The sequence below is a fragment of the Branchiostoma lanceolatum genome, chromosome 12, assembly GCF_035083965.1.
Source record: "Branchiostoma lanceolatum isolate klBraLanc5 chromosome 12, klBraLanc5.hap2, whole genome shotgun sequence".
Taxonomy (NCBI): Eukaryota; Metazoa; Chordata; class Leptocardii; order Amphioxiformes; family Branchiostomatidae; genus Branchiostoma; species Branchiostoma lanceolatum.
The window spans coordinates 1,311,298-1,337,719 of NC_089733.1; the positions used below are offsets into that span (position 1 = coordinate 1,311,298).

The 26,422-nt window shown below is 42.8% G+C and overlaps 1 protein-coding gene and 1 pseudogene across 2 annotated transcripts in view; both read left to right on the forward strand.

Annotated features, from left to right (window-relative positions):
- The first annotated feature begins 138 nt into the window (after positions 1 to 138).
- The window catches only part of LOC136446205 (signal transducer and activator of transcription 5B-like), a 44,301-nt gene continuing 18,017 nt past the window's right edge, over positions 139 to 26,422 (forward strand). Inside the window, exons 1-18 of one of the 2 annotated variants that reach the window (XM_066444519.1) lie at positions 139 to 343; positions 4,743 to 4,908; positions 5,503 to 5,656; positions 7,818 to 7,907; positions 8,089 to 8,266; positions 8,758 to 8,894; positions 11,268 to 11,419; positions 14,812 to 14,967; positions 16,721 to 16,789; positions 16,957 to 17,022; positions 17,361 to 17,405; positions 17,772 to 17,862; positions 18,352 to 18,474; positions 23,403 to 23,495; positions 23,863 to 24,007; positions 24,524 to 24,582; positions 25,012 to 25,109; positions 25,231 to 25,376. In XM_066444519.1, the coding sequence (XP_066300616.1) occupies positions 4,781 to 4,908; positions 5,503 to 5,656; positions 7,818 to 7,907; positions 8,089 to 8,266; positions 8,758 to 8,894; positions 11,268 to 11,419; positions 14,812 to 14,967; positions 16,721 to 16,789; positions 16,957 to 17,022; positions 17,361 to 17,405; positions 17,772 to 17,862; positions 18,352 to 18,474; positions 23,403 to 23,495; positions 23,863 to 24,007; positions 24,524 to 24,582; positions 25,012 to 25,109; positions 25,231 to 25,376 (1,930 nt within the window). In that variant the 5' untranslated portion in view covers positions 139 to 343; positions 4,743 to 4,780. The remainder of the gene's footprint in view (positions 344 to 4,742; positions 4,909 to 5,502; positions 5,657 to 7,817; positions 7,908 to 8,088; positions 8,267 to 8,757; positions 8,895 to 11,267; positions 11,420 to 14,811; positions 14,968 to 16,720; positions 16,790 to 16,956; positions 17,023 to 17,360; positions 17,406 to 17,771; positions 17,863 to 18,351; positions 18,475 to 23,402; positions 23,496 to 23,862; positions 24,008 to 24,523; positions 24,583 to 25,011; positions 25,110 to 25,230; positions 25,377 to 26,422) is intronic. The other variant, XM_066444518.1, reaches the window with a different exon arrangement.
- On the forward strand, positions 20,285 to 23,180 carry LOC136446209 (piggyBac transposable element-derived protein 4-like; annotated as a pseudogene).

Below are 26,422 nucleotides of genomic sequence, written 5' to 3' on the forward strand. Positions count from 1 at the left end.
TAGCGTAGGTAACAAGTTATAAAGGATTCGTAATCAGTACCAAAACATCTGCTAACGCGAAGATTCCACCAATGAAAATTCATCATAGAAATCCATCAGTGTAGTCGACCAATAGCAGTGTGGGTTACAAGTTGTCTCGGATCTATTTCAGCAATTTCCCAGAACGCAGTTTCGGACGCTGTCTGGCGGCGACTTCCTCTTGTTCCGAGAAAAAGAGGAAAGCACGTTGTCAGGGAATGTTTTTTGCCGGCTTTAGCACTTTGGTTGTGCTTTACTCACTCCTGTGGTCTTAGGAAATCTGAGGGAGACGGCAAGCGAGGCTCCTGTGGTTTGGAAGCAACAAGTAAGTGTTCCGTCTCGCACTCTGCCCCTCCCCCTTCTGAGTTTCTTTCATCTGTGCATGGACTTGTCTTTCGCCCACGGTCGACCGGTCTTGATATACTATTTGTCATTTTTGTTAATCACCAAGCATGATACATGTATAAGAATTAACTGTTAGCATTACTGCAACTTCTTTTTCAGCAATGAAATTTTTATACTATTGAGGCCATGGCCATGTCAAACTGATTGTACGCATGCGGCTATAATTATTGTTTTCTTAAGTTAAGGATCAGGAACTGGTGTGAAATAATTTGAAATCTATGGGAACTAAGGAAGTGTTTCCCATGGTAATGCAATATGATTGACAATGTATTTGGCCCATATTCATTAACTCCCGCTCCCACTACGCACCACCGGACCAAGGAAAAAAAAAGATGCCTGGGGAAGGGCCAAGGAAATCATTTCTCAATACCTTAGCATAAGTCTACCATCAACATTTGCCCCTCTTAATGCAGAAAATAGCGTTTCAAAGGGTAAAGATGTAAAAAATTTCCCGGGCTGCTGGAAGCAAGTCCGCGGACTCACCTAGAATCGGCGTGTGTCCGGCCAAAAATATGTCGGGAGGGATTCGTCCCCCAAATACCAGCAAAATTTGCCCCTAAAAATGCAGGAAATAGTTTTTAGAGGGTTGAGTAACAGTCAGTGTGGTAGCTAGCGTACGTCATTCCATCATTTGACGGAATTTTGCCGCTCATGACGGACAAAAATACTGCCTTTTCCGTCGTCTTTGACGGACAAAAATCGACGTGAAAAGATAAAGACAGACCTAGGAATTTGCAAAAATCTTCAGAAAATCAGCGAAAGTTTGCGCCGAGGCTGATTTAGATCATTTCTAATGCCCGCCAGCGGCCGGTAACAACACCGACCAAACAAAAGTCTTAAAAGAGCAACGTGGTTACAAGTGACCATGGTGGCCGTGGAGTTGAAAAATCGGCATCACGTCCCCCTCCCCACTATAGTTCTGGTCGGTCGCACTGGGCTGACATTTCACCGTCAGTTATTGCCAATAAACCCTAAAAATTCCGAAATACTCCTAAGCTATCAGGCTTTCTGTAATTTCTGTAAATTATTAAAGTTTCAAGCCGGCCGAGTAATATGCATTTTATTCCCACGGAAAATGGTAATGAGATGTCAGATATTTGATTCCACCAATAACAGCGCCCGTCTGCGCTGCATCAAGGAAAATTGACCAATGACATGCGAGTCTCGCTATTTCTCGAGATGTCAACTAAATGTAAATTTGCGAGATTTTATCGAAAATAATAGTGCAACGAAGCGGCTGTTGGAAACGAATGCTCGAATCGGCAACATTTGAACACACTCAGTGATGTTACCAGAGAAAGTTACCAGGGAAAACATTGGACCAAAAAATAGGATGTCTTTATGGCGTTCTTTCTAAAAGTAGGGTGTCGAATTTTTCATTATGTTTTAATAATAAAGGATGCATTTGTTTTATTTTTGCCGACCAAAGTTATCCTTGTCGGACATAGATACGTGATAAAGTTTCGTTGTGCTAAATTTTCTTTGCCGATTCTGTTTTTGTAACTAAGGCCACAGCAATTTAATTTCTTAGTTAACGGATTTTTATTTTCCAAAAAAAAAAAATTTTAGAAAATAAAAAATCATGAAAACAGAAGGCTGGGCCAGAAGGCTGGGCCAGCCTTTTGTTTTCATGATTTTTTTTTTCTAAATTTTTTTTTTTTTAAATAAAAATCCGTTAACCAAGAAATTAAATTGGTGTGGCCTAATGGAGATGTCGTCAAGAATAGTCTACCAGTAAAATTCGCCCCTCAAAATGAAGGAAGTCAGGTTTCAGACGGTCAAGATTTCAAAATTTTCCCTGGCGATGCCTCGTTCCTTCGGTGCTCAACATGGCATGTTGATCATTCAGTCAGTCTGCTGCAACGTTATCTTACCCCCGCCCCCCTCCATACCAAATCTCCGCCCACCACCCTCTCTGTTTTGTGTCATTTTTATCTTCGCTGAGAAGATTATGTTTTCGGTTACGTCAGCTGTATACGGTGGGTCTGTATATATGTCAAGAGCATAACTCGAGAAACCTTTGATGGATCTTCATGATTTTTGGTAGGTGTGTATTGGTTGTGCAAAGAAAGGTCAAGTTCAAAAATCGTTCACCTGGCGTTTTCCAATAGTACTGCAGCGGACTTTGTATGTTTGTGTGTTTGTATGTAGGCAAAAAAGGTGACAGAGACGTTGATGGATCTTCATGACTTTTGGTAGGTGAGAAGTGGTTGTGGGAACGGAGGTCAAGTTCGAAAATTATTCATCTGGCGCTTTTCTGCAGTACTGCAGTGGATGTGAGTTTGTATGTGGACAGCATGACTCGAGGAGCTGTTAACGGTTGTGCATAGTGTTGCGTACCTAAACGTAACATCAGGTACAGCAGGGATAGAAATACATTTTGGGGTTACTTGCAAAATTGCAAGTTGGCAAAAATTTTACCTGCAATTTGAAAAATTAACTTGGAATGTTATAGTCCATATGTAACGGCTTCTGCTGTACAGAGTGCATACATACTCAGCCTGACATAGCAACTTTTAATAGCATTATTAGAAGACTAAACATCTAAATACAGATTTACTTTATTAGCCTTTACTGTTTAGTACACTCAGCACAAAAAGTTTGGAAACTTAACTTTGGTCGATCATTTCTCCGCTGTGTCTTAACATATCATTGATAGTCTTGTGTGATCTTCTTTCCCATATGATACCAAATTTATTACATTCGTCAAGAAGGTTATAATTTAATGCTTGTCTGTGTGTCTGTTAGTGAACACGAGAAGTCGAGAACGCCTTGATGGATTGTTGTCGTATTTGGTGTGTTGGTGGGTATATGGGAAATCTCAAGATGATTAGATTTTGGGCGAAGTAATTTGCATAATTAACGAGAAAAGTGTAGAAATGTGTTATATTGTATGCTCAGTATGTGTACTGGCTGGGATGTGTTGGCGGTGTTGTTTCGAGGAGTAATGGATAAGTGGTAGGGGTGCTTAGTTGTCATGTTGGAGGCAGGAAACGTAGTTGCTGGGACAAATTGACTTGTCAGTCAGCTGTAGGCAGTGGTATGAGAAAGGTAGCAGCAGAAAGTGGTGTTGAATGTGGTGGAGGGAGACGAAAGTTGGATATACACTGCTTCATATGAGGAAGAACAGTCATTAGTCCAGTGTCACAAAATGGGAATAGGACGGTGTCCAGGGTAGGTGAGTTAATCATGTTACATCTGGGAAGGAAGAGGTGATTTATTAGTATACGTCATACTGTATGGTGTACAGGGGGGTTGAGTGGAAGTGTGTACTAAGAGTATCCCTGATGGATACGTATTGCTGAAGAAGTATTTGATGAAGGGTGGATGTAATATGGATTACAGGATGTAGTCTGGTAGTTGCCCTCGTCAAGAAGGTTATACTTTAATGCCTGTCTGTGTGTCTGTTAGTGAACACAATAAGTCCGCGCTGCACAAATCTAATTTTTTTGGATCAGAATATGTTCAGGTTGTGCTCCGAATAATTAATCCTGAGTTTCAAGTCAATCCATCCATCCAAAGGTAGATAAAGCGAACTTGAAGATTCTTACCTGGCTTTTTACTAAATTTTAGTGAATGCCCAGCAAAAAAATGGCTTTTTAGCGAATGCCCAATATATCAGCCAAAATATCGGCCATCGTGACACGGGCGCTAAATCTAACACCATAAACATGTTCAACAAGTTGTCCCCGGTGTACTCAGTTTCCGTGCTGTACACGCCTGTAAAGTCACTTTATTTTACGAAATACACGGCGCGGCCCGTATACAGGGTAGAGGCCGCTGGTAATCTGTCCCAAATATGCAAATGAGCCGCCATATTGGATTTGTACGTCCGAGGCCGTGGATTCCCACGCCGTGTATTTTGTAAAATAAAGTGACTTTACAGGCGTGTAAAGCACGGAAATTGAGTACACATTCAGGGGACAACTTGTTGAACATGTTTACAGTGTTAGATTTAGCGTCGGTGTCACGATGGCCGATATTTTGGCTGATATATTGAGCATTCGCTAAAAAGCCTTTTTTGCTGGGCATTCGCTAAAAAGCCAGGTAAAAATCTTCAAGTTCGCTATATTTAACTTCGGATCGATGGATTGACTTGAAACTCAGGATTGATAAATGGGAGCCCCGCCTGAACATATTCCAAGCAAAAAAAATTAGATTCGTTCAGCGCGGACTTCGCCAGAGTGGGCGTTTGTGGGCATTCGCTAAAAAGCCGATGTGCAACCTAGCTTTTGCCCCGTACTTGCATCAGTCTGTAATTTCAATATTATTCGGCGAAGGTATGAGGTCGTGGAACTCTAGTTCTCTTTGTTTTTAAGGTTATAGTTTGAACTGCAAGTGACAACTGAACAAGAAGATGGCACTTTGGGCCAAAGCACAGACGCTGCAGGGGGACGCACTGCAGCAGATGCAGAACCTGTATGGCACACACTTCCCCATTGAAGTACGGCACTACTTCGCTCACTGGATAGAAGACCAACCATGGTGGGTGTGTTTCTTCAGTATAGTTGGTACAATATGCAAAATCCATAGTGCATACATTGGATTTAGTCCTACCATGATCCAAAGTTTTATATCTATTGAATTTGAAGACCAATGGACAAAATAATGATGAAAGGAAATTTCAGCCTTTTTTTTACCTCCTACAAGTCCTACTCATATACATGTACTGTACATGTAAGTAGCCATGCTCAAGCCATGAATGTACGATCATGAAAAGTTCCAAGCATTGCTTCAAAGGAAAATTGTTTAATGATATATGATACATTGCACTTGATACATTGAAAATATCAACAATGTTGTGGATGTATGATTATATATTGTTCATGGTTTTCGCGGTAACCTCTTCATCGCAAAGTTAAACAGCTGCAAAAATGCTTGGTCTGTCTTGTTCTGTTCTGTTTTGTTCTGTTCCCCCTTGTTTCAACCATGAATTAACAACCACACCTGACGTGACATTAAATGCCCACGATCTTAAAGGTATTTAGAATTAGACTTTAGAGTAGTATGTTCAGAGACATAATCAGCTGAAATTGATTTCCAAAGTTTTGTGTTCCTAATCATTTGTGTGCTGTACAGGCAGGATATTGACCCTGATGTGCGAGGCCACGAGGGTAAGGCCCGCATGATCCTGGATGCACTCATCAAACAACTCCAGTACAAGTACGACCAGCTGTCTGACTCAGACTTCCTGCTCAGACTCAAGATGAAAGAAATCGCCGACCACTTCACAGTAAGTAGGAAGAACCTGGGAAACTAAATTACACTTACGTACACATATACAATACAAGAAGAGAGCTACGCGGTTTGGGGCATGTGATGTCTTTAATATGTGCGTCTGCTCTGTGATAGAGGCTTATTGGTTGTACAAAGACATCAACGGCCAAGGACTGTGGTCTTGGCGGCCGGCGGTTACAACACAAACTGCAGTGTAGCATTTACGTACGGTATTGGTAAATTTACACAATTCTGATCGTTCGTTAAAGAAACGAAATTGCAGCAGGGGCGGGACGGTGGTAACATTGAGCGGGAGGCGAGTCCAGCCGTACGGACGGCGGATGGCGCTATTATGAAGGCGACACGAGCGGAGGTCGAAGGTCACTTCCTCAGCGTAATTCCCTACAGTTGGTCGACTGACCAATCCTACTATAATTACACTTACGTACACATATACAATACAAGAAGAGAGCTACGCGGTTTGGGGCATGTGATGTCTTTAATATGTGCGTCTGCTCTGTGATAGAGGCTTATTGGTTGTACAAAGACATCAACGGCCAAGCCGAAAGAAGTGAGGGCCCCAAACCGCGTAGCGGAAATGTAGTTAGTTGTAGGGTAGTGCTAAATCTAAATTAGGAAGTAGCTAGATATTCGAGTTCATGCAAGACAGTCCAGGACTGGCGAAGAACGGGCCGCAGACGTCACCGTGCACTGTCGAACAGCATAGAGTCAGGCCGGAAATAGTGCGTCGGCGTGTTGCTCTCACTTAGTACTGTGAAGTGGGCCGTGGGCGGGTACTGTGGGTCTTCGGTGCACAGCTGGAGCTGGTCTTGATGCACTGTCAATCTGGCTGTGCTAAACTACTCTAATCTATTCTACTCTACTCTAAGTTCAGTAGTTGCGGTTCGGCGATCCCAGGCTGGAGACAATGTCGCGCAGGGCGCTGCCGCGAACTCCGAGTCGGGCCGGAAGTAAACTTCGCGTCGACATGGAGTGGGTGTACTGGTAGCCTTGTGCAAGCTGCTGTAGATGCACATCGCAGCCTCGAGTCCGTGTAGGTACGGGTGGGGAGGGAGAAAGGCGGGCGCTGAGGAAGGACTGCTCGTGGAGAAATTGTTTACGTAGTTCACGAGAAGAAACATGGCTGCCAAAGTCTCGGGCGTCTCGCGGAGCCTCTCTCGCGAGACCCGGCATCACCGGCGGGAAATGGGGAGGGGGAGGGGGGGTCTGTCGTTCCGGTCTGTAGACTCCTGTGTGGACGTTGGAGCACAAACTTAGGAGCAGGCAGGAACGGGTGTGCGGTCCCAGGCTGGTGAAGAAAACTCGCTGCAGGACGTCGCCAAGGATTACGGACAGTGTAGAGACTCAGGGTCGGGTGGAGCCTCTCGCTTAGAACTGCGAATCCAGGTGGGCAACGTTACTGGCGGCCCATGCACGCTGCTGTACTTGCACACCGCGGCCCTGCTGCAGCTGTCTGAATCCGCGTCGGGCCCAACGGGGACGGCAACCCGCAAGTTTCTTGGTAGTTGGGGAGCACCGCACGGTAGGTTGAAATGCTTCGTGAAGACTCGAGAGGGGAACAGTTTCGACGTAACATTGAGCGGGAGGCTAGTCCAGCCGTACGGACGGCGGATGTCGCTATTATGAAGGCGACACGAGCGGAGGTCGAAGGTCGCTTCCTCAGCGTAATTCCCTACGATTGGTCGACTGACCAATCCTACTATGATAGGAAGTTAAATTTATGATACAATGCTAAACTTTCTACCAACACTAAGGTATTCACGGATCAAATTTTCGACGACCACCGTCGCCTTCTTCAGGATCAATAATGACCAATCACTGTCAAACGTAACCTCGCGAGAGTTAAAGACACATGACTTTATTGACACATGTCATTGCGGATACGTGACGTCAGCAATTGGTCAAACGTGCCAGGAAGTTTATAACGCCCACTGTCTCTGTTGAGTGATGGCTGGAGTGTCCTGATGTATATGGCCTCCTTTAAACCTCTCATAAAGTAGTCCTGCTCAGTGTCCAGTATTCTGACTTTGAAAGTTAAATTGTAGGTTCGAAAAAACAGGTGATCTAGCAAGGGTAGATGTTTTATATGAGCTTGTTTCGAGCTACCTGAAACAGTGAAGAATGTTGCGATGTTACAATTTTTTTTTTCATTGCAGAAAAATTATGGCAGCAACCCCCTTGACTTAGTCCGCATCATTAAGCGCTGTATCTCAACAGAACAGGCGTTGGTGGACCAGGCTACTGGGGTAAGGCAAGAAAAGGCCCTTTTGAAATTTTCAATGATTAAATTTTGTAATGTATCAAAGATATTAATTTTCACAGTTTAAGTTTTTGATTTTTTTATTATTCGTCATAGCCACTAGCATACATCCTTTGCTACAGTACATTCAATCATCCAAATGTAACTTGGCTTGATTTTTTTCTCAGATGAATCAGGAGATCATGACTGCAGAGGGGGCCGCTCGCTCAGAAACCAACAGGAAAATCTCGGAAGCCTTCCAGCTGCTGAAACAGTTCACACAGGAAACAGAGAACGACCTGAGAGTCATGCAGCAGAAACAAGAGTTTTTTGTCATTCAGTATCAGGAAAGCATCAGGTTACAAGGTCTGTACATGTTTGTTTGTTTGTTTGTTTGTTTGTTTAATTGGTTGTTTCAGCCCGGGACAGGTCTTTTGTATGCATTGTATTTCAACTAATGACGGCCAAAGTGATACATCGGCTAAATGCTGTATAGTCTTTGTTTTTGTGGTGGATGATTCAAAACCAATTACATGTTCTGTACCTGGTTCAGGTCTAAATCTGATTCTAGCAGGTTTGCAAATTTGATCATTTCTATCAGTGATTGTCTGATTCAGAGTGATTTTCATGACCAGTACCAGTCCATCCTCTTGGCTGTTAATAACATTGCTTAAGTCCACACTGTCTCTATCACTGACAACGAAATAGGATTTAATTTGATCAATAAAACTGTATAGTAATGCTGCAGAGATGCATGACAGGGAAGGTTTAATAAACAGTGCCAGTTGTCTCCCACCTATGTTTCACCACACAATGCAGCATTGCCAATTGTCTCCCACCTGTGTTCCACCATACAGCCCAGCTACAGCAGGTGCAGCAGCAGCCTGCGCAGGACCCCACCAGGGTGCTGAACGAAACGACGTTGAAGAACAAGAAGCTGGAGGTGGACACCCTCTTACAGCAGGAGGCCCAGCAGCTGCTGCAGATGAGAATTGTACGGAACCGTTCAGACTCATGCTCACACAATAGGCTCCCTTTTCTCAGGACAAAGACCATTTTTGTCAGATTTTTGGTCCATCCACCGTCGCTCAATGGTCTCCTCTCTCTGGAAGGGGTATTATATGTAATTGAACCTTAAGTTTATGATATTAAGGGATGGTTCATAGACTGATCACAGCTGACATCAAATTCAAACACTAGTAGAACCAAAAATCACTTACATATCGCTAACTGACAAGAAGCATTTGAAGCATATCGCTTTTCTGGAGGCATTGTTCTCCAAATATCACTTTTTATTACGTTACTTATAGCTTGTAGTATCGCTTTTTAGAATCACTTAAAAGCGATTTTCTATTGTTTAAAAAAATTGCTTTCAACGTAGTTCTTGATCAACTGTGAAAACTCACGCCTTTATGAGAAACACGCCCCGCACGCGCGTGCGGCACCCGGCCAGGCGTAGAAGCCCAATCGCTCTGAAGTGACGACCCCAACAGCGACAAAAGGCCACAGCCAGCTGTTGCCTTGCACATGTAACGTTATAGCTGCAATTACCAATCTCCTTGGAGAACAGGGAACTACAGTAGAAACCAGTTAATTGCAATACGCTTTGTTGCAAAGCCCGGCGAACTGCAAAGGATTGTGAAATCCCAAACCATTTCCCATTAACGCCATTGTTCGATTTTCTGTCCCGTAGATTCAATTGGGTCAGTTTGAGCTAACACCTCATAATCGGCAAAGCCGGGTAATCGGGAAAATTGTGCTGACAAATGGGCATTGCAAATAAGCGGTTTCTACTGTATGTCATTTTGTGAGAGAACTGCGACATGTGCCAATTTATACCACCAACGATGTCATTTTTGGAGCGGATTTACGATGATGGGCATTTTCATAAACATGCTAATTTTGTAAACTTCCCAGATCTCTTTGATAGCATGTTACAGACTATTGTATATTGGCACGGGAGGATCTAAGTCTAGATAAGTCATGACATCGACTGTACGGCTCGTATGCATCGTTTTTTCCAAGATGAAATACACTAAATTTTGCTTATTATCTCCATGAAAAAAGGCTTTTTCATGAGATACTGTTTTGCTTGCGTTTGGTGTCTGTGTGTATGTTTGTGTCACCGGAAGCTTAAAGTCGCCATAACTGTAGAACCTGTACATGGATTGAAATGATTTTTGGTATGTGGGTGGGTGTCAGGTGGAGGAAGGTCAAGGTCGATTTTGGGCTTCCTGGCATGTGTGACTGGAACTGCAATGGCGTATTTGTTAAAATCTTAAATGTAGAAGAACTGAAGAGTGGATGGACAGATCGTCATGTTCTTTGGTACACAGGTAGGTTAGACCAAGTTGTACACACTTAAGTGCAAACTATGCAAATGAGACCGAATTTGCATAAGTTATGAGGTAAATCGTTTGCATGTGTGTCGTCGGATGCTTTAAGTCAGCATAACTGTAGAACGTGTAGATGGATTGTAATGATATTTGGTATGTGGGTATGCGCTGGGAGGAGAATGGTCAAGGTCGATTTTGGGCCCCCTGGTTTGTGTCCCTGGAACTGCAATGGCCTATTTGTAAAAATGTTCTAAAGGGGTTTAACTGAAGAGAGGAACAACAGATTTTCATGTTATTTGGTACGCTGGTAGGTTGGACGGAGATGTACACACTGAAGTGCAAATCATGCGAAGTTATTGTGTTTGTGTGTGTGTGCGCGTGTGTGTATGTTTGTGTCACCGTGTTTGTATGTATGTGTCACCGTACGCTTAAAATCAGCATAACTGAAGAACGTGTGGATGGATTGAAATGATTTTTGGTATGTGGGTAGGTGCTGGGAGGAGAAAGGTCAAGGTCGATTTTGGGGCCCCTGGTATGTGTCACTGGAACTGCAATGGCGTATTTGTCAAAATCTTCAAAGGAGAATAACTGAAGAAAGGAGCGACAGATTTTCATGTTATTTACTATGCAGGTAGCTTAAGCAGAGATGTATACAATGAACTGCAAATTATGCAAATTGGACTTAATTTGCATAAGTAATGAGGAAAATCTATATCTGCAGTGTTGTCATGTGGCACCCCACCTGTCAGTAGCTATTTATAGCGAAAGTACACATAGCGAAAGTAGGTCAGACTTCTCCCCTTGCAGTGTGGGTCATACCATTGAGCGATATAGAATGGGGGGAACTGGTTTAATAGAAAAACAACGTTTCATGGAGATTTTGGGTCCTAAGACTCTTGTTTCATGATGAAATGTTATATCAGGCCTGGACCAGAATTGAAAATAGAATTTTTTTTTCACAATGTGTATTGGCTATCATGAAGTATGGAAAACACAGCAAATGACTGAGATGTACATGTTTATTACTGTAGACTCTCGCAGAGAAGCACAGAACAACGTTCCACCACCTGAGCGAACTGCAGCAGCGAATCGTGGAGGAAGAGCTCATCCAATGGAAGAGACGGCAGCAGCTGGCGGGAAATGGCGGGCCACAGGAGGAAACCCTGGATCTGTTACAGCAGTGGTGAGCTGTCTGTTTACTCATGCTTGTTGTTGGCGCCTTTGTAGAAAAAATGGAATTTGTGTGTCAATGTTATGTTATGCATGAAAAATTGCATTATGATAATATATAGTCTTACGGTCTGGTCTGGGTTTACATTCTCGATTAAAGTACGCACTTTTGAAACTTTTCAAAATCCAAAAAGTGTCTCAGGATATCGCCAAAGTGGGGGTGCTTACTTTGTTTGAGGTCACTGTCCCAACAGATTGGAACAGAACCTCAAACCAGCCGGAACAAGGACGAGGGGACCTTCAAATAACACCGATTTGTCCATATAACGTTTAGATAAGAATGTTGACGCGTGAAAATAAAGTTGAACTTCAATAAATGACAGTGTTTCGTATGTGTATCATTTATATTAACACAAAAAATAGGCGTACCGTACTAGTACACAAGAAATCTGACGTACTCAGCACCCGGCGCCCGGATCAAGTCATGCCTCCGGCATGGTTCGGCACACAGCCGATCCCAGTGCCCGAATGAATACGTTTATTTTGTGATTTTCGAAGAAGAAATACAAATCCCGATCCCGGTGACGATGTTGTTGTTTTGAGGCACTTCTGGTAACTTCGGCGGCAAAATTTTCGATAAAAATGCACCCTAAAACATCTTCAAAGCGGACTATTTGACAGAGGACTCCTTTATTTTAACGTTGGCCAGTTAAATTCTGCGTATGCACCGATATGAACGGCATAATACGCATAATTTCAGCAGGTATATCAAAGCTCGGACATAGAAACGTGCCCTGTCTCGCCGCCTCCATTTCCTGCCACAAATTTAGCAGCAGCCAATAAGAGACGCCTATCGCAATTACGTCAATATTTGCATACTATTACGCAATCCAAGCCACTGCGGGTGTCAGGCTTGGCGGGAGTGTCTGAGCAGCGGTTTTCCAGTTTTCGGTTGGATGTAACGGCGTATTTGACCATGGGAAATACTGGCCATGGGTCTCGAACTTATATAATCATTCTTCGGTCTTACATGAAAATTATAAGAAAGTAGGCCGCCTAAATATATAAGAAGGAGACGATTTTCGCCATCAGCCCGTTTCTTTTAACGGCAAGTTGTCTGCCAGGCCGATCGGGATGATATGCGTTGCCGTGAAAATTATGTTATTTTGAAGTTGTTGTGTTCTTTGGATTTATATCAAGAAATAATTATATTTCGCCAGTATCGGGAGTGTTTTCTGATCACATCATTCTTACCCAGTGTTGTAGATATGATCGCAATTTTCCTCCGATGATTTGCAAATCTGTACCTCACAGCCGGCGATATTATATGAACCGAGCAGGGTAACCATGATGAAGTTCAACATGTTTTGTAAAGGATGAAACAGTTCCGGGTAGAATACTGCAACAAGTTACGACACAATCACTTATTAAACGATTTAAATGCATTTTTACAATTATTTGTGGTAGTAACCGCCTCCAGGACATGTACCTGTCGGAACATTTCAACTGTGGCATCGGCCTGGAGAAGGTGCATACTTTATTCGGGTTTTCTCATTTTACGTTTCAAGGCCGCAAATTTGCCTGGAATTTTGCCCTAATCGGGGGTGCGTACTTTAATTAGGGTGCATACTTTAATTGAGAAAATACGGTAGTCACGTGTTATGTCAATCTCAATAAATACATACAAAGTAGATGTATATCATTCAAATATCAACACAGTAGCAACTTACCGTAAAATTCCTATTTACGTAAGCACTTTTTAAACTTTTCAAGTCGCAAGCAGGTGCTCCAAGCCGACGCCAAAGTTGGGGTGCGTACGTTAGGAGGGGTTCTTCCTCGGAGAAATCGCATCAGGACGACCACTTTCGGTCGGTCCCGATTTTTTCCTCCATAGACACAAGTGCATAAGCGATGTGTCCAAGACGACCACATGTCTTCTGTGACCGTGACCACCCCCGATTCGGACCGTAAGCGACCAAAATGTTGCCGAAGGGAACCGCGTCATGTTCAAGGGTGTGGCGACGTCGATAAGGGTGTGGCGACGTCGATTTACGTACGCACTTTTTTTAACTTTTCAAGTCGCAAGCAGGTACTCCAGGCCGATGCCAAAGTCGGGGTGCGTACGTTAGGAGGGGTTCTTCCTCATCAGCTTGAGAGTATGGTACATCTTCATGCAAATGAAGTGTGGAATGCTACCACAAAATCAATCAGTAATAAAGAATGAGTAATACATATAATTTAAATTGTTTGACATTTTCTACCCAGAAACATTTTCTCAATAACCCTTTAAGTCGGTAAACATCATCAGACGGATGATCATGTCAACCTCTAACTATCCACCGAAATCTGGAGAGGGGGTGCGTACGTTAGGAGGGTTTTTCCCCTGAACGTTTCAACTCACTGAGTAAGGCCCGCAATCGTCCCCAAACCGGGGGTGCGTATGTTAGGAGGGGTGTGTACTTACATAGGAATTTTACGGTACATCACATTCCGCGATCAAACTTAGACTTTTACAGAGCAATTGATACTGATTTGTTTACAAATTTTGCCAAATGCCGCTTTCAGTGAAAGAACAAGAAAAATTTCCATGCATTTTATCCTTAAAAGCTGAAACAACCAAATAATGCATTTCTTTTACCTTTTTATCTTCCTGTTCCCAAGAATTAGAAAATTCACAGTACCAGGCTACCAGCAGGCGGTCACATACATGTAATAATACATAACAATGTTACTGGTCTTGCTCTCTTTCGAAGAGGTTAGCTGTGAATCATATCTAACAAGACGCTTTAAAAAAAGCTGGCCCGGGGCAGGATGTGACCAAAATAATTGGTGACCCCTAGTATATTGTACCCCAAGAGGGACTTTGCTCTAATCCTTTATTCCTGGGATAAAAATTACCTTGGAATAAAAGGTTGCATGTTTTGTTACATCTTCGTTTCCTTTCTGCACATTAGTATACACTTGTATCATTCTAATATATAATTTGAACATTATATGTAGGACTCAGAAAAGACCTGTACCTGTGTCCCGCTCTCCAAAATATGATGTACTGCTGCACTACTATAATCAGGTCCAGGTCCGGACCTGGTCCCGACTCTCTGGACCTGGACCTGGACCTGGACCGGACCTGGATTTTCTGTACTGACACCCACCCCGTGTTTTCTCTTGCCAAAACATTGTTTACTATTAGGTTCTTTCATGGGTAAAAGTTTCTTGCACCTACACTATCTTTTTTGGTCCACATGTTCCTTGACTGTTACTCAGTGTTAGAAACAATTTACATGTTGCAGCTCAGTTCTCCCATCTTTTCTAATAGCTTGTTGTTTGCAACTCTGCAGTGCAGTTTCTTTATGTTCTGCCAGGGGGTGTTAAATCTGCTATCCCTAATTGTTTGTTCCATGTCAGGTGTGAAGCCCTGGCAGAAATCATCTGGACCAACCGGCAGCAGATCAAGCGTGTGGAGATGCAGCGACAGCAGCTGCCGATTCAGCAGCCGGGGCCCGACATCCTGCCTGAACTCAGCACCACCATCACAGCCCTGCTGTCACAGCTCGTCACCAGGTCAGTTTGTTTGTTTGTTTGTTTGTTTGTTGCCTGACGTCCTGACTGAACTCAGCACCACCATCACAGCCCTGCTGTCACAGCTCGTCACCAGGTCAGTTTGTTTGTTTGTTTGTTTGTTTGTTGCCTGACGTCCTGACTGAACTCAGCACCACCATCACAGCCCTGCTGTCACAGCTCGTCACCAGGTCAGTTTGTTTGTTTGTTTGTTTGTTTGTTTGTTGCCTGACGTCCTGACTGAACTCAGCACCACCATCACAGCCCTGCTGTCACAGCTCGTCACCAGGTCAGTTTGTTTGTTTGTTTGTTTGTTTGTTGCCTGACGTCCTGACTGAACTCAGCACCACCATCACAGCCCTGCTATCACAGCTCGTCACCAGGTCAGTTTGTTTGTTTGTTTGTTTGTTTGTTTGTTTGTTGCCTGACGTCCTGACTGAACTCAACACCACCATCACAGCCCTGCTGTCACAGCTCGTCACCAGGTCAGTTTGTTTGTTTGTTTGTTTGTTTGTTGCCTGACGTCCTGACTGAACTCAGCACCACCATCACAGCCCTGCTGTCACAGCTCGTCACCAGGTCAGTTTGTTTGTTTGTTTGTTTGTTTGTTTGTTGCCTGACGTCCTGACTGAACTCAGCACCACCATCACAGCCCTGCTGTCACAGCCCGTCACCAGGTCAGTTTGTTTGTTTGTTTGTTTGTTTGTTGCCTGACGTCCTGACTGAACTCAGCACCACCATCACAGCCCTGCTGTCACAGCTCGTCTCCAGGTCAGTTTGTTTGTTTGTTTGTTTGTTTGTTTATTTGTTTGTTTGTTTGTTTGTTTGTTGCCTGACGTCCTGACTGAACTCAGCACCACCATCACAGCCCTGCTGTCACAGCTCGTCACCAGGTCAGTTTGTTTGTTTGTTTGTTTGTTTGTTTGTTGCCTGACGTCCTGCCTGAACTCAGCACCACCATCACAGCCCTGCTGTCACAGCTCGTCACCAGGTCAGTTTGTTTGTTTGTTTGTTTGTTTGTTTGTTGCCTGACATCCTGCCTGAACTCAGCACCACCATCACAGCCCTGCTGTCACAGCTCGTCACCAGGTCAGTTTGTTTGTTTGTTTGTTTGTTTGTTTGTTGCCTGACATCCTGCCTGAACTCAGCACCACCATCACAGCCCTGCTGTCACAGCTCGTCACCAGGTTAGTTTGTTTGTTTGTTTCTTTGTTTGTTGCCTGACATCCAGGAGTTTCAGTGTGAGAAGTTCAAATCCTGAAATACTTGGGTGTGATTAGTTTCCGGTTTCAGTGAAGGTGGATGTTGGATTTACACACATTCCGTAGTTGAAGTCAGTTCAGTTCAGTTCATGACTCATGACCTCAATGGTCGTAGGGGCGTCATGACAGCCAGCATCAATGATCCATGCCCATCCTGTTCTTTCCTCGGCCTCTCTGATCAGTTGTGCTGTGTTCAGGCGGGTTCGCAAGCCTCGTCACCGGTCTTGCGGTCATGCTTGGCCAGCGGGGCGAGGACGGAAGCCGCTTTGATTTTGCGATCACCAGGTCGAAACGCCACCGTATTATGCCGCTAAGGCAATTATTCAAATACGCCATGGGTTCAGGTCAGACCTAATAGGTGAACGTGGGTTTCGATACGTATCCCTAGTGCCATTGTAAAATACCATTAGGCACAGCATGTAACTACATGTATGTTAGTTCATGCATGTCAATATTTCTTCTGTGACAGTAACTGTGATGTTTCAACTTTGCAGTACCTTCATCATCGAAAAACAGCCTCCACAAGTCCTGAAGACCCAGACAAGGTTCCAGGCTTCAGTCAGGTGTGTAGCAAACTTGTTCTAACAGTACCAATGTACGTACCAGTACTGAATAGGACATGTATGGCATTACAGATTATAAGGAGGATAACTGACAGCTTTAATTAGCATTGAAAGAAAGTCTAAGTTACTCTGATGAGCCCCTCTGTTGTGTTGTTGTTTCCCTGCAGACTGCTGGTTGGAGGGAAGTTGAATGTGCACATGAACCCGCCTAACGTCAAAGCCACCATCATCAGGTATGAGTACAGGAACTGTGATCACAAACTTTCTGTCCTTGTCTTTTGAAATGCGTCATGTAAACTTAAACTTCAAGGTTCTGGTAACAAGGTCACATGTGTTGGGGTTTTTTTTGGTTTGTTGGTTGGTTGGTTGGTTGGTGGGTTTATTTTTTTAAATAAATGTAAAACTTAATAACCAGAGTTTACCATGAAAATTAACAATAGTCATGGACTGCCAAACAAAACGTGGGACAAAAATGTTAAGTTGGAGGCAGCCCAATTATGGTAATAGACATACAATGTACACAAATAGATACAAGTTTATAATTGTTTACTATGAATCCATTTTTCTGCAGTGAAAACCAGGCAAGAGCACTGCTGAGGAACGAAAGGATAAAGGAGTAAGTGCTCACTACTAAAAAATTAGTCTTAGGTGAATATGTCAGTGGAAGTTTTTACCATGTCAAATTTGTCCTTCTTCTATAGTGGATTTTTCGTGTTTCCTCTACAATCTGTACAAAGTTCAAATGGTAATTACATCAATTAAACATTTTTCTTCTCCTTCAATTCCTTCTGGTCCAGCCCTTAATATAGAATTGAATGACTGGGAGAGGCTGTAAATGTCAGAGAAGAACTTGTGATCATGAAATCAATGTTACCTTTGAATTTCTATGGACAGATAAGTTGAAAAAATTGTTCTGAAGTATTCTACCTGCTTCCCAACTGTTTATCACAAACAAAGTGAAAGTGTTTTTCTGCCTCTCCAGCAACGACAACAGTGGAGAAATCCTGAACAACACTGGAGTGATGGAGTACCACCAGGCCACCAGGATTCTGGGAGTCACCTTCAGGAATATGGTAATTACACTCTAACCAGTACAACAGAAATCAAACATCTCCTTCCTCGGTCAAATATTTTTTTGTGAATTTCCTAAAGCAATAGACCTAGTCATCACAGGTGGATGAGTGACTCAAAATTAAAACCTTTTTGTGATGTAGGAAAACATGTTAATAGCACACTGTCAGTCCCTCAAACATGAAGCAAACCAAAGCCCTTTGAGACTATTCATTTATATAATGTCTCGTTGTTTCTGTCACACATTTAGATATGTAGATGATGCACACATTTTGTCTTTGTTAGCCTGGTCCAATATCCCCCTTACATACATGTCTTCCAGATTGTGGCACAGTGGCCTTGTGCTTAGGGATGGATCAAATAAGTCATTCCAGATATGTAGCTTGAAGTTGTACAAACCTGGTGAGTTGGTTTACCGGGTATGCAATACAAATAGAGAAAATGAAGCAAACAAGCAACATGTACCTGAGCACACTTCTTGTTCATTGCAGCAACTGAAGAGAATCAAGCGTCCCGAGAAGAAAGGTCAGGAAACGGTGTGCGAGGAAAAGTTCACCATCTTGTTCCAGTCTCAGTTCAGTGTGGGTGGAAATGAACTGGTCTTCCAAGTCAGGGTATGGAAAATGAAAGTTCACTTTTCATTAAACAAGTGCTTTTGCAAAAAGCTGCCAGTTTCGCCTCATGAACATGGTTATTTGCAGGTGGTTTGTTGAGGAGTATATTATAACAGGATGTGATGTATATTCTTAATCCATCACCCTTGTCCTTAATCCGTTAACATAAACTTTAATCCCACAGGATAACCCTTAATTTGTCACCCTTGTCCTTAATCCGTTACGAAAGCCTTTAATCCCCTCAGCATTGCCCTTGATATGTCACCATAGCCCTTAATCCGTCCCCATAGCCCTTAATCCGTCACCTTTGCCATAAATCCGTGATGATAAACTTTAATCCGACAGCATAACTCTTAATCCATCACCAGAGACCCTAATCCATCACCCCAGCCTTTAATCCGTCACCATAACTCTTAATCCACCTGCATAACCCTTAATCTGTCAACATAGCTCTAAATCCGTCACCCTTGCCCTTGATCCTTCACCATATCCCTTAATCCATCACCACAGACCCTACATTTGTAATCCATCGCCCTTTCCCTTAGTTCGTCATCATAACCCTTGATATCATAACATAAATCTTAATCTGTCAACATAGCTACTCCGTCACCCTTGCCCTTGATCCATCAGCATGTCCCTTAATCCATCACCACAGACCATAATCCGTCGCCCTTTCCCTTCATCCGTCATTATAACCCTTAATCCGTCACCCTAGCCCTTAACCCGTCAACATAACCCTTAATCTGTCAACATAGCTCTTACTCCGTCACCCTTGCCATTGATCCGCCATCATAACAAACCCTAATCCGTCACCCTTTCCCTTAATCTGTCATCATAACCCTTAATCCGTCACCCTAGCCCTTAATTCTTATTATAACGTATCGTACACCATTGGAAAATGAAGGCAGAAATGACATACATGAGGTATAAATGACATGAAACAGGTCCATATTATGCTTGTACCAACCAACCAATCAACCATACGTAGAAGCATCCGTTCAATGGTGTTTTCCGTTACAATGAATAAAAAAAAATTTGAGGCATGGTTTGGAATCTACGATCATAATACAAAGGCGTTGTATACATCAAACGGATGTTTAAAAAGAAGAAAAAAAGAGATAAAAAAACTTTCGGAGTCCCTCAGGGATTCGAACCGACAATCTTCCGGCCCAAGTTCTACGACCTAACCGATACCCTAGGCATATTTTCAACTGATTTTAAAGATATATAAGGTTTAAACCTCTCTGCATGGTACTATTGTTTTCTTCATTTTCTTCATTTTCTTGACAAAATCAGTTCCTTCTTGTTCAGTTTTGTGGTATAGATGTAATATGGCCATGTATACAAACATGGATGCAATGTACCACCTTCCAAGATCCATGGATCGCATGTAATTTTCGATGCATGTTCCATGATTCCAAGATCCATCCTACCTATCATGCATGCATCGTACCATGGTATGATCTCGTAACAGGTCCAGTTTCGCCGGCAGCGGCGAAACTGGGGAAAAAATCGAAATGTAAAATGTAAGAACTGAACTGGGCAAGTTTACAGATCACAGATGTATACCTCAAAGGTTGAATGAATGTCAAAATTCATTTGCATAATTGGTGCTTGTTTTCATGACACCAAAGTTGGAAGAGCTCGGGGCACTGACCGAGGACGGCGTGGATGTGCCCGTGGAGGTCGTGGACGAGGTTGTGGGCGGGGAAGTTCTGCAGGGCGAGGAACACGCGGCCGGTCCGCAACCCGCGGACGTGGTGCTCGGGGATGCTCAACTCCCGATGGCACGCGCCAAACAGCTGTAATTGATCCCCGTCTTGCCAATGAGAACTGGCAAGAGGTTGATGGGGAAACTTAACCCCGGCCTCTGCTCTTTTACTGCAGAGAGGGGGTTTACTGACCAGGTAAATTAATTTTTTTTTAAATCTTTGATTTTTTTGTTGTTGTTGAATTCTAGCAGGTTTTTGAAACTTTTGCTATCTCATGTCTATGTAAACCGTGTAGTAATATATTTGGCACTGAATTTTTGTTTGCTGCTAAGTTTATTAACAATATGAAAGCCTATCTTTAGTTTTTCATCTTAGGTGTATTGCATTATATTGATCTTCATAATCTTTATTGTAAGACTGACCTCTACACTGCCATATCATTACATATTAGTTTGGCATTGCACTTCATATGTACACAGACATGTGATTCAATTGACTTATTTGTCTGGAGCTTACAAGGTGCTGTATTTTCTATCATTCTTCAGGTCACATTGCCAGATGTTCCGCAGAAACTGGATTTTTTGAATCTCATGTTTCCCCCAGAACTGTACACATCAATTACAGACATGACTAACAAGTACGCAGAGGACTACTTCACTGCACACCCAAAAGAAGACCTTCCCCGCGCTCCTCGTCTAAGAAATTGGTACCCTGTAACCGAGCCAGAAATGAAAGCATTTCTGGCATTGCCGATCGCCATGGGCATCATTAACCAGCAAGACATCCAGGACTACTGGAGCCTGGACGAGCTGCATGAGACCCCCTTCTTCCGGTCAGTCATGCCAAGGGATAGGTTCTTGCTGATATTCAAGTTCCTACACCAGAGTGACAACGACGACTACAAGCCCCGAGATCACCCGGACTATGATCCATTCCACAAACTGGGGGTCTTTTACACAACCATCATCCATCAGTTCGAGGCCATTAGGTCACCTGGCCGTCAGATTTGTATCGATGAAGGCATGGTTCCTTTCAGGGGAAACATTCACTTCAGGACATACAACCCTGACAAGCCGGACAAGTATGGGTTGAAGGCTTATGAGCTTTGCGACTCAAGCAACAGTTACTGTTGCAGGTTTGAGTTATATGGGGGGAAGGGCAAAGAGCCGTCGGCGAAAGGTCTCACATATGACATTGTTTCCCGTCTCATGGAGCCCTACGTCCAGACAGGTCATACACTGTACTGCGACAACTATTACACAGTTGTTCCTGGACTTATCAGACGCCAACGTAAACACCTGCGGCACCATGCGGAATAGGAAGGGTATCCCAAATGCCTTCAAAGATGCTACCCTGACCACCCCACAACAGAAATTCTGTATGGCCAATGGCCCCCTCCTGGCCATGAAGTACAAGGACAGGAGGGACGTCAAGATGCTGACAATAGCACACAGTGCCAAGCTAGTCGGTACTGGTAAGCACAACCGCGACGGGGAAGAGAAGAGAAAGCCAGATTGTATCAACCAGTACAACAAGTATATGGGGGCGGTTGATACATCCGATCAGATGGTTGCATACATGAGCTTTCGAAGGCGCACCTTGAAGTGGTGGAAGAAGGCTTTCTTCCATATTTATAGCTTCACCATCTGTAATGGATATATTCTACACAAGGAACACTTCAAGGCCACCAATCGAGATCCAAACAAGACGGCAGCACTTCACAAGGTATTCAGGAGGGAGATCGTGAAAGAACTGATCACCTCCTCGGGGTATGCCAAGGTGAAAAGGAGGAGTCTAGGTGCAAGTGGCGCTAACCGGCAAAGGCTCACTGCTAGCGCTGGCCATTACCTGGAGGAGATACCGAAGACCAAGGAAGGTGGAGCCGTTCCGCAGAAGGTGTGCCTTGCCTGCAATTCTGCTTTGAGGCAGAAGGCAGAGTCGCTGAACTTGCCAGAGCCGAAGAGCAAATGGTACCGCCGTCGGTCTAGGTACCAGTGCAAGCAGTGCAAAGTCACACTGTGTATGACTACATGTATGGAGATCTACCATACCAAAGAGCACTACATCCAGGCATATTTGAACAACCATGATGTGGGCAGTGTCAGTGTCAGTGACTAGGCTTTTTTTTTACTGGTCTTCATTTGTATCATTCTAATGTTTCAAGACTTCTCAGCAACTTTGAAGTCTTGGTAGAGGCCCCTGTGTTGGTGCTAGACAGCATAATACAAACATGTGTATAGTGGAATAATGTACTTTTTATTGCTTTTTATGTCTTTATTGCTTTTTATGTCTTTATATGTCTTTTATGGCTATGAAATGAAGTGTACTGTTCTGTATGAGAGTGTGGATTTTGCTGAAAAGTGACTTCAGCACCAAGGGCAGTCTTCAGCCATATATTCACCTGTTACAATACCTGCACATGTGTATCATATTTCTTCACATGTATCATTCTGATGTTGTCAAGACTTCTCAGCAACTTTGACGTCTTGGTAGAAGCCCCTGTGTTGATGCTAGACAGCATTATATGGGTATATCGTGGAAAAATGTACTTTTTATTGCTTTTTATGACTCTTTATTACCTTTGTATTTAATGTTATTACTCTCTTGTAGAATTCTAAAGATAGTACCTACTGTAAGCTTTGAGCTGACGTGTAGGAAAGTAGTGTAGTAATTGTAATAGAGCTACAGAAAGAAGTATACTTATTCACAAGGGAACAGCTATTCTACTGAAAATCCAATTCAGCACCTTGGACAATGTATGGTCATAAACCTACCTGCTGGGATACCTGGGTGAATTTCTTTATCATAGATGTAGCTCTGATGTTGTCAGGATGTGTCAGAAAACTGTGCAGCTTTGATATTAGTATTTTTGTATGGTTTAGATACTGCAATACGGAAAATTTCTGAAAAGAGCTGGTTTAATTGATTTATTGCCATTTTTAATCAAAATAGCTAGCTTCAGGTGAAATTTCAAATATATTTTTGAAAAGTTGAGACTCTTAGCTTTGTATTGATATATAACTTTATAGGGTTGTTTGGTTGCAAAGTAGAGAAAAAATAGCAAAGTAAAAACAGTACCCCTCCTTTAAAGAGGCCCCGGTCTAAAAAGCCCAGCACAGTGACTACATAGGGTGAAAAATAGTCCAGCTGGACAAGGGTTAAGGAGTTGCAGGTTGGATTAATGCAATTTGCTTGTGTTTATCTGTCCTTTTCCAGACCATGTCCTTACCCATAGTGGTGATTGTACATGGGAACCAGGATTCCAATGCCTGGGCCACCATTCTGTGGGATAATGCCTTTGCAGAGCCTGTAAGTATATCAATCATTTCATTTCCATCTCTTAGTACATGACACGTTAGGTGGTGAGCGAGCGAGTGAGTGAGTGAGTGAGAGTGTGAGTGAGTGAGGATGTGAGTCAGTGAGTGAGTGAATGAGGGTGTGAGTGAGTGAGGGTGTGAGTGAATGAGGGTGTGAGTGAGTGAGCATGTGAGTGAGTGAGGGTGTTAGTCAGTGAGAGTGAATGAGGGTGTGAGTGAGTGTATGAGGGTGTGAGTGAGGGTGTGAGAGTGATTGAGTGTGAGCCAGTGAGAGTGTTAGTGTGAGTGAGCGAGCAAGCGTGAGTGAGTTTGACTCGTGTTTATATTTAGATATTAATGTGTGAAATTGTTGCGTACAGAACCGTAGCCCGTTCTGCGTGCCAGCGGAGGTCACATGGTCCCAGCTGGCCAGCGCCCTGAACTGTAAATGGACGTATGTCAACGGGAGACCTCTGTCCGAGAGCAACATGAAGTATCTGGCAGCCAAAGCCTTTAACATCAACAGTGAGTTTTGTTTTATTGTCCAGAAAATGTATAAAAGAATACATGTGTATTCTCTCATAGTTGCTTTCTGGTTATTCTAACACTTTATTAATGTGTACTTTTTGCATGGTACAAGCAATATTACCTGGAATGCCAAAAATAGTTACTCAAGCAACTGGATAAAATTTTGAAACAGTCAGACTCAGACGTTTCAGACAGCATCCGCTGTCTTTCGTCAGTGACTATAACGATAAGGACGACATTACCTGGAATGTCTGCCACACTTCAATTAGAGGTCACTGTAGTACATGTAGGTTTCATGTAGAATCATATCAATGATGTTGAATTCTGTTGACTTGGCATTTTCATTAATGGTACTACTCTTTCTTCTAAAACAAAGTTTGTGTACCTAGACACTTACTATTTGTCAGTAATCTAATGTTTCTTGGGTAGTCAAGTTAATGTGAGCATTGTAAGATTTGCTCTTTATTAATTGTAAAAGTTGCTGATAAAGCTTTGTCTGGTTTCTTACTGTAGACCCGCCTGAGTCTGAAGATTTCGGACAAACCAAGATCTCCTGGTCTCAGTTCAACAAGGTCAGTTAAACTTGGTGCACAAAATTACAACAATTTGGAAATGTATGTCAAATTCATAACTTGTAACACATTGAAATGTAATGTTTAGTTTTGAAGCATCACTCAGAAAGACAATGCAGCAAACTTCACACCCTCTGGCAAAATGTAAAGAGGCAGAGCATACGTTGAGACTGCATTTCAGACACACACAGAGACACACACACAGAGACACAGATACACACACACACACATAAACACACACACATATGCCCCCCCACACACATACACACACACACACAGATACATACACACACACACACACACACAAGCCAAAAACAATACATCACAGTGACTAGTACTCCCTAAGAGTAACTAAAAAGGTCATGTTTTAGATTTAGAAAGTAGAAATTATTCATTTTCTAAATGCAGTTTATACGATTTCCTCCTTAGGAGCCCCTTCAGCCGAACAGGAGCTTTACTTTCTGGCAGTGGTTTGATGGAGTTATGGAGCTGACCAAGAAGAACCTGAAGGGACCATGGGAGGATGGGTACAGCACATTTTTCATGGTCCATTTTTATCACCACAAGACTTCTATGCATGATTTGGCTCTAAAAACAGGATTGACCATATTTCGATTCAAAACTAATGGCAACTTTTTTTTTCAATAGGACAATCTTGGGTTTTGTCAACAAGGACAGAGCCAGAGACACAATGCTGATGTCCAAACAGAATGGTACCTTTCTCCTGCGCTTCAGTGATTCAGAGATAGGGGGCATCACTATCGCATGGGTAGCCCAGGACCCAAACAACCCAAGTGAGTTCATTCATGATAACTCCATTCATAATTTTTGTATTTCGTCTTTAAACTCAGCCATGTTGATGTAGCTTTTCAAGTATGCAAGTGGCTATGTATCTGAATCAGCAATTGTAATACTTGGCATCACATCACACTACAATGTACAAATGTAGGTGTCAAATGTACATGTAACACTGTCAGCCAGTCTAAGAGACTCGAACTTTAACTTCTCAAGTATGGCATGATACAATTCAGGTTCAATATTTCAAGTCAAAATTCAAGTCCAAGTACCATGTACAAAATGTACAATGTCATGTTGTACTAACAATTTGGTTATTGACAATTGGAGACCTCGTATTTATTTATCTATTAATCTTTATGGTGGTCCCTTCAGTTAACTAAGAAGAAGATTTCAAAGAGACCCCTAACAAAATCATAACAAATTGGGATACAAAAGGATAATTTAACATAAACTGAATGAATAATACATTCCGAATAATATTATAATATAAAGTAGTAATCATCAAGAGTTTAATAAGTGAAAGACGAACTTATTATCATTGAAAGTGCATTATGTTACACAGTTGAAAATAGGACATTAGCCTGTTTTGTTTTAGGAAAGTTATAAATGATGACTTGTAGTGCTGCATACCTTAAGTCATGTACAGGTTCAGGTCCGGATCCAAGTCCAGGGGTTCAGGTTCAGGTCCAGACTTATAGCCTCCGTTGTAGATTCCTTCCGGCAGTTTTCTTTTTCAAGTTACAATTTTACTATTACATTTTTTTTCTTATTGCTGGCCGGGAAGGAGGCTGCGTCCACTCGGAGCTCGAAAGAAGATTAAGACAGTCTTTCAGAGAGGCTACTTTACAAAACAAATCCACATGTCTTATGCAACATCATCTTCAGTTCCTTTGCGAAATTAGCCAAATTTGAAAACAAATTGATTTGCCATGGCCAGCTAGGTCACTAGTCCCAAGAAACTACACGAAACAATCTTTCCTTTGGCGACGGCTCTGATGGCCTCAAACCCCATACCTCCCTTGCAACAGTTACAGGCTCCTCT